Raw genomic sequence first — 12,692 nt, forward strand, 5'->3', positions numbered from 1 at the left:
TTTGGAGGAGTTTATTATTTTGTTTATTTATTATTTACAAGAATGCATTTTGTTCACAAGCTCGAGAACAATTGGTATTTTAGAAAAGAGAAATCAAATATCGTCCTATTTTTTGTTCTTACACACTTAAGATTGTGACACTTTGCATATTTATGTTGTTTAATATAAGTAGCCTTACTAATTACTACAATGTTCATTAACCTTTATAACACATAACATAAAGTGTAAGTTTTTTTATAAACGATAAATTCTATGAAATCAACTAGGTTTCACAAAAATTCGATTGACATTGAATATTTTTTTGTTTTAAATTGGATATTTTGTTTTTTGTTAATTTGTTATAGTTCTGACTGACCGGTCAACCAGGTTGCCAATAAATGTGACATACAAATATGGTATGTTGACGTGTCAATTTTGATGATGTGATACCGTGATACCAAAATATGTAAAAATTGAAAAAAAAATCTAAAATATAATGATTTTTCTGAAGTTTTTAAAATATAGTGATTTTTGGGATATTTATCTAAAATATAGTGATTTTTGTGAAATTTTCATGTATGGTCATATTTATAAACTAATTATGTTCCCATTAACTTTGTTTTATTTAACATCTTAAAAAAACAATAAATAGTATAACTGAATGTCATGTTAGAGTAAATATTTGATTGTTAATATAAACATTTTAAAATTTCAACTAATGATATGTATAAATAGTTTTAATGACTAAATTAAAAGATTTGAATAGTTGATTAATCGTCAATAACATTATCCCTTTTGTAAATGATAATACTTTTTTAACTTCAATATAGCATTGTGATATATATAGTTGAAGGCAACATTTTCTTACTCTACCAATCTTAAATCTACAATGATTAGAAATCAAGAAAACACATGAGATTAGGCTTGACAATCGGGTTGGGTTTGGATTGACGGGTCACGGGTTGGCGGTTAAGAAGACATAAACTCAACCAAACTCATATAATATAGACAAAATTGCAAAAATGGTCCCTGTAGTTGTCAAATTTATGCAGTTTTGGTCCAAAACGAAATGTTGGTGCACGATTGGTCCAAAACCGAATCTTTTTAGTGTTTTTGGTCCCTGTACACTTAAAATGACTATTATGCCCTTCATATTTGTATTTTTTATTTTTTATATTTATATTATTGTTTTTAATTATTAAAAGTCTCTCTCTCTCTCTCTCTCTCTCTCTCTCTCTTAAGAACACCCTCCAGATGCTACCCTCTCAAGAACATCCAACATATCCCACCATTATCATTTACCACCACGATCCGCCTACTACCATTTTCGTTCACTACCACCATCCGCCTTTCATCATTGTCGTTTACCACCACCATCCACCTGCTACCATCCTTGTTCTCCACCATCCCCTTAAGAACACACACAATCATTCTTTCTCACTCCTCCTGCCATTATCTCCATTCGTCACCACCGTTCACTGCCGACAGCCCGACCACCTCCATCTCCCCCACCATCACCTTTCCTTCCCTAACCTGATAACCATTCGTCACCACCATTCACCTGAAAAATCAAATCAAAACGTCGAAAAATTGACGGATTTAAAGAAAATGGTGGATGTTGAACCACATATCCATCTTTCTCGAGAGGCGGTCTTGAACCACAAAATTGTTCTATGCGTTGAAATGTGGATTGATGTCAATTTTGTTATCGAATGGCCGATGCTGCAAAAGGTAGCTTGAAGGGAACAAGTGAGGTTGATGGTGGTGACGCAATCAGAGAAAAAGAGAGTTGAGGGCCAAGGTTCTACTTCCCCGACCTCCTTCTCCCAGATCAACTTCTACTTCTTTCGAACAAGATGAGGTTAAGAGGATACGAAGTCAATTTCAAGGTTCTGAGATTGAAATTGCCCTCCTAGTTCGAGCTAAAATCAAACAATGGTGTAGAAATCGAGCAACCGTGGGGAACGAGACGACGATCGATGGTGGTGATAGTCCAGTTGTTCCGGGTGGTCGATGACCGCGAATTTAGGGTTCTTCAGTTGAATCTTTCACTTGATTTTGTGATTCCAGTTGTTCGAGCCTAAGTTTGTTAATGACATCTAGATGTCTCGCCGTTACATCATGTATCTTGTTATGGATCTCGCAATGGAAGCCGCCACCGGAGCTAGGGTAACAGAGTCGCCATCGAAGTGGTGGTGATGGTGGTCTTATTTTAGGGTGTGGTGGGGTGTGACTTAATTGGAATGGGTGGTCCGATGATGGTGTTGAGAGAGAGAAAGAGAGAGAGAGAGTGTGTGTGTGTGGTGGGTTTATTTTGTTTTTGTTTTTTATTTTATTATAAGAATAAAAAAATAAATAAAATAATTTAAAATATAATTATTGAAGGGGCATATTAGTCATTTTAGGTGGGATGTGGACCAAAAACATAAGAAAATACAACCATAGGGACCAAAACCACACAAGGTATTTAAAATTGGACCAGTGGTGCACCAACATTTCATTTTGGACCAAAACTGCAGAAATTTGACAACCACAGGGACCATTTTTGCAATTTTGTCTATAATATATGGGTTGGTGGGTTGGAAACTTCAACCCAACCCAATTCATATAACCTGTTTAGGTATATATTTGTTCACGGGTTTAAAAGTTAATGGGTCAAATCCAACCAATATAACTCGTTTAATAAATAAGCATCACACTTTCAAAAATGAGGATTTTTTTAACATAAAGTCATAGAGTGATTAAACAAATTAATATAAAAAATGTTTTCAACATAAATTGATAGTCATTAACATCCAAATAAAATAGAAAAATGAAAATATTCATATAAAGTGGTAGTATTCTTCGTTCATGACTTGTGAGTATCTAAAAATGACGACATGTTTTTTTCTTTTTTTATTAGGGCGTCGCAAACACAGACTAGACACATACGTTTACGGAAGGAATACAATGAGACGAAATATTATAAATACGGAAGGAAATCAGATTTCATTAATAATTAAATATATCTATTTTTTTAAAATGTTATATATATATATATATATATATATATATATATATATATATATATATATATATATTGGTTTCTCCGCGAACCCAAACAACCTACGATGTAAATGGGTTGGCGGGTTGGCATGTCAAAAATCTCAACCTAGACCCGTTTTTTTTTTTGGGTTGAGTCAGTGTCAGTTACGAGTTAGGTCAAGAATTGCCACTCCTACATGAGATTCTACATTGAATTCTTATAGGTAAAAAAATTCATCCTTTTTTCATTAACTTCTTTGAATATAAGAAATAGACTTTAAATATTTAACCCTCTATACTCCGTCATTTAAAGATTCTGAAGATTTCAGAAGAGACTTTGCAAATGAATTTATCTTTTTAGGTTTCAAGTTCACGTTTGATGCAATCTCCAGAATATAACTATCCACAAGCTTTGAAATATTCTTTAATGATTTTAAATCACTACCCATTTCTTCAAAAGTTATAAAAAATCTTCATAGTTATAAAGATTCGATCATTATTTCAAAAGAGTGTATTATATAATATATCAAAATCAATATTAATAACGTGCCTTCTAGCCACACCGGAAAAACTAAAGATACTAAGGACGAGCCTCTCTAGGAGAGTTGACAGCCTGTCGGCCCTTCTGCCCTGTCATGGTTCAGTGGCCAACCTGGAACATGCGCATGCAAGTAATCATGTGACAAAGGAGCACTTGCGAACTTTAGTGATGGAGCACACACTGCTATCATTGCTAAGCCAATCCACGACTTAGGCAGAAGATAAATGTATGATATACCAATTAGTGTCATTGTCCCGATCTGGGCCTAACACCCATGTCTCCCCAAGCGGGATCTGTGCCAAGAGTCTCACTATAAAATGACACATGCCTCTAACAATAAAGGGATCGATATCTGACTCTCCCCACTTTATAATCACTCACATACTCATTTCTCCTAGAGATTAACTTGACCGTCAAAACGTTCTCCCGTGACACACCCTCGGAGCACGCCCGACGACATGTTTCCTTTCCTGTGATATAGATCTTCATCAAGGCTGACCGACGATACATACTATGGAGATCCACTTCACATCAAGTATAAATAAGGATAACGATTTATTAAACATAAATATTTTTCAAACTAAATATTTATTGATTTTTTTAAGTTGTTTAACAAAAATAATTAAGTTAAAACAAAATTAATTTATCAACATGACTATCCGTAAAAACTTCACAAAAATCACTATATTTTGAATAAATATCACAAAAGTTACTATATATTTGGATACTTCATAAATGTTCATGTAGTTTGGATAACTATCACAAAGTCACAACATTTTAGACTTTTATTTATTTATTTTATTTTTCACACCTAGAAATACAATGTCACCAAATAGTTTACTAATGCGTCATCATGTTATGTCGGCATATCACATCAGTTGGCAGCCTAGTTAATGGGGTAAATTTTCAGAATTATAACAAATTTGTAAAATAATGCATAATTTGAGAGAAAAAAATATCAAAATCAAATTGTTGTAAAAATTTAATGACTTTTGAGAAATTTATCATTTTATAAACTATTGTCAACTTCAAAATAGACCGTTTTCTGTAACATCCCAAACTTCATAAATATGATTTAAGGGCTTAAAGTGTAAATTGAGGAAGCTACTCAATGAGTAGGTTCGATTACTCGTCGAGTCGGAGCGGGTTCTGGTCGCGAGTTAAGTGACCAACTCGCCAAGTCAGCGACTGGACTCGACGAGTTGGTGCTGGAAAGAGAAAACCCTAATCTTAGGGTTTGCACCCTATTTAAAGGACCTTAAGTCCTCACCTCAGCCTCCTTGTTACCCCTTGAGAGTCAGAAAATCCTAAAATTGTGTGTGAGCCTTTGGAGTGAGCTTGGAAGCTTTGGAAGGAGATTCTAGCAAAGGAGGTTTGTAGATCAAGTGCATAGCATCAAGGGACTCGTATAGATCCAGAATCTACTTTAGTTTGGGCACATTTTTTAGGTAACAAGTTGTTACCTTGATCCCTTCCTTTCTAGATCAACTTATGGATGAATTTGGGTCCATTTTAGTATGTTTAAGATCCATTTCGGATTATGGGTCTAGATCCGAGGTTGCAACTTCAGATCTAGACTTGCCTTGGTCCAGGAAATCATAAAGCATCAGCCCTTGGTTTGGTTGTGAAGCAATCTTGCCTTAAACCCTAGCCCTAGCTTGTTTTGGGCCAATAGCACCTTGTACTCACGTAAAGTTGGCAGCTTTACGTGAGAGTCATGCCCTAGGAGGATGGATCTACAGTATGGAGCCTCTGTATGGCTCAAAAAGTGATTGTTTGGATGAAGGATTGAAGAGACTCGACGATTCGCATGGGTTGACTCGGCGAGTCATATGATGATGGGCATGGACTCGACGAGTTGGATGAACAACTCGGTGAGTCTGATGAAGATTTTCGTGGACTCGGAGAGTCTGTTCTTGGACTCGGCGAGTCATAGCGCAAAACCCCCAACCTCTTCTGGTTAAGACTCGGATCAGTGAGTTGAGTGGTGACTCAGTGAGTTGGACAGGACAGGACTCGGAGATTGATGGACTCGACGAGTCATGGGGTGACTCGGCGAGTCGAGTCGTGATATGAGGGTCTTCTGAGTTTAAGAACTCAGCGAGTCAATGGGTTGACTCGGCAAGTAGGGTCAATCAGGAAGGTTGACTTTGGCCAGGACTTTGACTTTGACCCGTTTGACCTTCAAGGGTATTATGGTAATTTGGATATTTATGTCAATGGATCATTGATGGCTATAGGTGTTGGAGTCTGGGGCATTGCTTCGGGATTATGCTTTCGTGGTTCGGTTCGGCAGTTTCAAGGTGAGTTATCCTCACTATACCCAAGGGTCTAAGGCACCAAGGCCGACCCTTTGATTCGTTATTTGAGATAGTTACTGCTGTGATATGTTAGTTGGCATTATGGTAGAAAGGATGATTATGTGTTAGCATTGTTGGTTAGATCGGTATCCTGGTAGATTGGATGTGGCTATGCTTAGCGACCTGTAGTTGGTCTGACTGTCTGTATGTTGGTAGGAGATTACTTGTTATATGTGCGCATGTTTGAGCAGTAGTAGAGGGTATTCCATCCCGGTAGGATGATAGGGCCCTAGTATGTTGTTTCTGTAGACTGTTATGTGATTATCTGATAGGTGCACATGTTTGTTAGTGTGTGGGCATTCCAACCCGATGGTTGTGGGCCAGGAGTATTCCATCCCTATAGGATGATTGGACTCATAGTAGGTAGGGCATTCCAACCCGATGGTTGTGAGCCAGGAGTATTCTATCCCGGTAGGATGATTGGACTCATAGTAGGTTGGCATTCCAACCCGATGGTTGAGGGCTTGGGGTATTCCATCCTGAGGGATGATTGGACCCATAGTAGTTGTTGTTGTATGTGTAGGTGTCTGGGCATTCCAACCCGATGGTTGTGGGCCGAGAGTATTCCATCCTGGTAGGATGATTGGACTCATAGTATGTTGGCATTCCAACCCGAAGGTTGAGGGCAAGGGGTATTCCAACCGGATGGTTGATTGGGCCCATAGTATGTTATTCATTGATGTATGTGTATGGTTGTGTGTATGAGTATTTTGGGGGAACTCATTAAGCTTTCGGACTTACAATTTCGGTTTATTGTTTCAAGTACATCAGGAGATCGTGGCAACGCAAAGTCGTGATCGTACCGCTCCTCATATTTCATGATTTTGTGATGTGGTTTTGGGGATACTCTGATGTTTAAACTATTCTGAAAACAAGTTGTAATAACTTAATGATTTTTGAATGGATAAAAATGTTTTAAATTGGCATAAATTTTATGGGTGTTACATTTTTCTCTTAGTCCTATTTGGGTAAAGTTTAACCAAATAAACCATGTTTAATGATTTTATATTTATTTTTTCAACCAACAATTTCTATAATATTTTATCAATTTTAACACTAAAATAGCTTGATAGAATATTTATAACAAATAAGTAAATAGTTGGTGCCTTATAACATTACGCCCAAACTTTTTGACTTAGCTCATTAAGTCATTCTGCCATGCTATGTAAAAAGGAAATAATCATGTATAACTGTCAAGTTTATGTGTTTAACCAATAAAAATTAAGCCATTGATTATCAACTCAATTAAGTAGAGATGAAACTACTGGTAGAAAGGAAATCTAGATATTACAAAGTTTGACCAAAAAAAATGACCAGTAATATGGTTGAAACATGATTCACTTGGCTTTCAATCAATTTCAGAATTATTTCTCACATGTGAATCAAACCACGGATAATTAGATTTAAAGCAATTGTGCTTCATATTTCTCTTTTAACAAACAATATGTAAATTGCTACTTTTATGATATCTAGTTGCAACTTCAAAATGAATCCCAACTTGTTCTACATGCAAAGGGGAAACACAACACATATGCAGATATGCTCAATAAAAGTAACCCAAAACTTGACCCCCAACATTCTGTCGAATTGCTTCTTCATGATCCAATACACCATTTGGAGTCGTTATCACCACATACCCCCACTGCATCAAAAACAATTTCATCAAGAAGAAGAAGTTTAAAAATGGAATATGTATTCACTTCAAGAGTTATAAATGACATAAGAAGAAGTTATGAACAGCAAACCTGCTGTGTTGGAAGTGTACGCAGTCTGTAATTCTCTATTTCATGAGCTTTGATGTCTTGTCTGTATGTAATTGCTCGACAATCTTTAATCCTACCCAGTAGTTCAACCTTTATTTTTCCTACTCTATGAGGATCATACACTTCGAAATTCTTGACATACCCTGTGATTAAAAGTAGTGAAATATGTTTATAAAAAAGCTGATTACAAAAAGATTCAGAATCATGTTTATGAACATATTTGATGACATGAAATAACTGCGAGATTGAGTTAAGTTAGCTTATGTTTCACAACGAGCAGTGTTCAATCTACATATTGATTTGCTCTTTTGAGACAAATAGTCAGAATTAAGAAATGAGAAGATCGCTTAAGAAGAAGAAGAAGAAGAATCTAATCGAAACTAGTCCTATTATGGTGAAACTGATAAGAATTGAAAATGCATATACGAACTGACTCAGAGAAGAATCTGAAAGCCTAATTGCAAGTCAAACGTAATCTAGTTCACCTTGAACATGAACATAAGCACTGGATTACATGGTTGAAATTCTGATTCCACATCCAACAACTCACACTGGATTTGAAATGACAAGATGAGGAAGTGTACCTCGTTGTTTCATGATGGTGAGAAAAGAAGAGATGACATTGGAGATGGGTTGAAGCTGAGCGGATGCAAAACCTCTCTTCTCGGCATTAACCATCGTCCTCAAAGCGTCGTTCAGTATCCTCCTCCCCATTTCGATTTCGTCAAGCTCCGTCTGCTCGGCCGATGCAGTGACTGCTGAACCCTAGGAAAAAAAAACCCGCTCCAAAGATATGGACATTGGGCCTTATTTCGGCACCCGACTGGTTTCTCCTCTATTTTTTTTTTGAGGTGGTTTTGGAATTTTATTTTTTTTGCATTGGGCCACAAAAGTTTGGCCCAATGGTTTTTAGTTTTAGGCCTATATATAGTAAATTGAATCTATAAGCACTAAAACGTTCTCTGTATTTGATGAATCGAAATGTGGTTTTCGATTGAATTGTCATCCAATAAAGAAGTATAATTACGCAAAGAAGAAAGTGATGCGGGTGTATGTTTTCGTTTTAGTTGTCATCCAACCAATAAATGTTATTTTATCAAGGAAAAGAACCATGAGGTGTTGTCGGCTAATGTGAAAGGTCACGTAGGTGTTGCGGGGAACAGAAAATGGTATGTATGTCTTTGTTCGATAGCAACTTGGGTGAAAATGTGTCAAAGATTATTTTTTATTTTTTATGCGAGTTGCTATCGTCCAAGAAATAACTACCATTTCATGGTCATAAAAGCATCATCAAAATGTTTTTACATGTTACATCCACGAACTTAACAAAATATCGAAACGTGTCATGATATTGGATGTAGTGGTCGTAAAAGTATCATCAAAATCATATAAAAAAATACCTAGTAAAAAATCTTACTAAATATTGAGAAAACCAAAATGACTAATCGATCTTCTTACGAGATCCTTGGTAAACCATTGTCAGTCGATCGATCATGAAACACTTCATTGCCATTGTCATGTTGGGTATTGTTGATTAGAACAATTAATAATCAAAAGCAACATAAACAAAAAGATTAGTTTTTAATTTATAATCTTCAAGAACCATGGATCCAATTAGAACAAACTAAATCAGATGTTCAAAATACTATCTCAATGAGAATGTGGACATTTGATGTTAAAAGACTACTTACCAAAATTGATAATTTCTATGGTTCATCCCCTCAAACACATGAATAAGTACCTACTAAACTACCAACAAGATCAACAACGCATTTCTTTTATTCCTTTTCTTTAAAGTGAGAGGGAGAGTGGGGTGTAGGTGTTTGTGGCACCCTTCTAGAATGTAATAAAGATATATTATGTTGTTTATGTTGTTTTTTAGTTTCCTTTTAGATATAGGTCACTAAACTATATATATATATATATATATATATATATATATATATATATATATATATATATATATATATATATATATATATATATATTAGAAATGGAGCAAAGTGGCTTTTAAGAATTAATAAGGATTTTGGAAAAGATTATGGTGATTTTTTGAAGTGCAACTCAACATCAAGACAAAAATGGGTCATTCATCTCAAGGTACCTTTTTTTTTTTAATTTTTCTCTATTTTTTCTAATTAACAGGTTGCATGTCAACTCAGCATCAAGACATCTGTACTCCACTACTCTCCACCACCGCCTTATTTTTGTAGGTTACGTTTCCCATACCACCGCTTCCTTCCCCAAGAAGATCTTTAACATTCTCCACTACTAGAAAAAAGGCCTTTTACGACGCGCAAAACACGACGCTCTTTGATTTATGTTACGCATTAGAGAGCGACATTAAAAAAGTGTCATCTCTTCAAAAATTTTAAGGATTTAGGTCGCGCATTACTGAGTGCCCTTAAATTACTGTCTCATGTAAAAATATTAAAAACACGGAGGGCACCTATAATAAAACGGGTGTCCTCTACAAATGTCGCTTTATAATTTTAATAAACGCGCGTTTCTGGGACTCCTTGATAGGTAAGGGGGGAAACTAAATCCCCCAAAATTTTGAACACCCGCTTCCTCTTCCTCTCTACTCTCTACACCCGCCAAAATCGACTTCATTCTCTCCCTTCTTTCTCTCTGCAAACCCCTTCCTCTCCGATCGACTTTCACTTCCTTCTATGTGCAAACCCTAATCAAACATAACACATTTGAAATAGTAATATCTTCTTTCACAAAATAGAAGATTGATCGAAGAATGATTTTCTTTTGATGAATCGGACATCACCAACAACAATAGCTTCCATCACAATTTGTGTTTGCTTTCAGACTCCACCGTTACAACATCGCACCACAACACCAGCCCTGAGCCACCACCACACTGCCTTCGCAACAGCCCAGAACCACCACTATACCACCACTGTTGCCTATTTCATCTGCGTAGTAGACCTATTTCAAAGGTAATTCTTCCTTTTTCAGCCATAGTTACCTGTTTCATGTCCTACTGGTCCTTCTTTTTGGACGATTTTTTGTGCCTTTTTACCCTCTCTCATATATTTTCATGGAATTGTTAATATTTTATGATATAAGTACCTGATTTTTTTATGCACACTAGGTGTTTGACTAAATGTTTGAACCAAAAGGGGATTGTCCAAAGATTAATGAACAAGGTTCAAAGCAACCTGCCACAGTGACAACCTCACAGGTAAATAAAAATTTATGTATTCCTATTAGATTCAATTTACTATTATTATACATACACATGAGTAGTAATCAGCCAATTGTGTTTTGATAATGATAAAAAAATCAATTTAGTGTTTAGGAGTTGGAATTTAATTTATGTAATAGGAATTGAATCTCATTTACTTACAATTTCTAAACTGATTTGATTCCCTTTACTATCTCAATATGAGAATCCAACAATACGGTCACAACTGTGATCTGTTACTGTAGAGTTGCTAACTAAAACCTGTGTCCAAACTCTAGAAGGTCACACACATAATGTTTCTGCTGTATGTTTCCATCTTGAGCTTCCAATAATAATGACAGGTTCAGACGATGGTACTGTCCGTATATGGCATTCAACCACTTACAGGTGAGCTCTTGTTTTTTTACCTTTAAGGGTGTGTTTGTTTTGTAGATTCTAAAAGAATCGGAATGCTAGATTCCATTCCATGGTGTGTTTGGTTTCCAAATGGATGGAATTCAATTTTTGTTGGATTCCTTCAAATTCCATGTTTGATGGATGGAAGGAATTTAATTTCTTTCTTCCTTTCCTATCAAAAGACCAAAATACCCTCGTTATACATATGTTAAAAATGTAAACATTTTGACTTTATGCCACTCTTTTTTTTTATTCAGACTTGAGAACACCTTGAACTATGGACTTGAAAGGGTTTGGGCTGTTGGATACATGAAAGGTTCACGTCGGTAAGTTTGTATAGCACTTTTTGTTTTTTGTTTTGTGGGTCTTGAATCTTGATGCTTCTTCATTCATCTGGATTTATTTTAATTACTGTTTTTACAAGATTGTTATTGGCTATGATGAAGGAACCATAATGGTGAAAATTGGACGTGAAGAGCCTGTAGCCAGCATGGACAATAGTGGAAAAATTATATGGGCTAAACATAATGAAATTCAAACTATTAACATCAAGAGTGTGGGAGCTGATCATGAGGTTTGGACTTTAAAGCCCATATACATGTTATGTTATGTTAACAATGAAATGGGAAAAAAAATTTATTTTTTATTCAGGTTTCTGATGGAGAGAGGCTGCCTTTAGCAGTTAAAGAACTGGGAACATGTGATCTTTATCCACAAGTGAGTTATGCTTGTTCCTACCTTCCTTTAAACTGAAAATAGTCAACCATATGGACTTTGACTTTTCTATTTTTCCACAGAGCTTGAAGCACAACCCAAATAGGAGGTATGTTGTTGTCTGTGGTGATGGTGAATACATCATATACACAGCTTTGGCATGAAGTACTGGTTGGTAAAAAATTTGTGGGGTGCTAGAAAGTATCACCCGAAAAACGATGGGCCAAAGGTAATATCTGTTGTTATATTGACTATTTTGCCCTTATTGTTTTTTATGGATCTGATTTTTTTTTTTTTTTTACAATTACAGGTTTCGTTTTTTAGTGATGATGAAGAGACTACCAGCACACAAAAAGCAGATGCTCTTTTTATTCCAAGGGAGAATCCAAGAGCTCTGGTTATTCGCCCTCTTAAACAATGGCCTGAAAAATTAAAAAACGCATCTTCTCCAGCACAAACAAACGGTAAACTAATTTTCTGCTGCTACCTTAAAAATAAAAATAATCATTTTTTATCTCATTTTTTTTTATTTGAATTCAGGTGATTACACTGGGTTTGCTTCTTCACAGGTGCATGATAGCAACAACAACCGATTTCTATTTTTGTATTGTCATTGTCGCAGTAAGTCTTTGTTTATTATATACTTTCCAACTATAGTGAAAAGGAGATTTTTCGACTTTTGTTATAACAATAATGTTTGATTGCTTCTTTTGATC

General features: G+C 35.7%; 1 protein-coding gene across 1 annotated transcript; it reads right to left on the reverse strand.

Annotated features, from left to right (window-relative positions):
• Positions 1–7,282: 7,282 nt before the first annotated feature.
• LOC145059141 (small ribosomal subunit protein uS8my-like) lies at positions 7,283–8,441 on the reverse strand. Its single transcript, XM_079007000.1, has 3 exons — positions 8,252–8,441; positions 7,650–7,810; positions 7,283–7,546 (listed from the first exon to the last, which is right to left on the reverse strand). The coding sequence occupies exons 1-3, from the start codon at positions 8,379–8,381 to the stop codon at positions 7,448–7,450; spliced, it is 390 nt and encodes a 129-aa protein (XP_078863126.1). The 5' UTR covers positions 8,382–8,441; the 3' UTR covers positions 7,283–7,447.
• Between the last annotated feature and the right edge of the window lie 4,251 nt (positions 8,442–12,692).

The sequence above is a fragment of the Lactuca serriola genome, chromosome 6 (assembly GCF_051521515.1).
Source record: "Lactuca serriola cultivar US96UC23 chromosome 6, Lser_US96UC23_V15, whole genome shotgun sequence".
NCBI classification, from domain to species: Eukaryota; Viridiplantae; Streptophyta; class Magnoliopsida; order Asterales; family Asteraceae; genus Lactuca; species Lactuca serriola.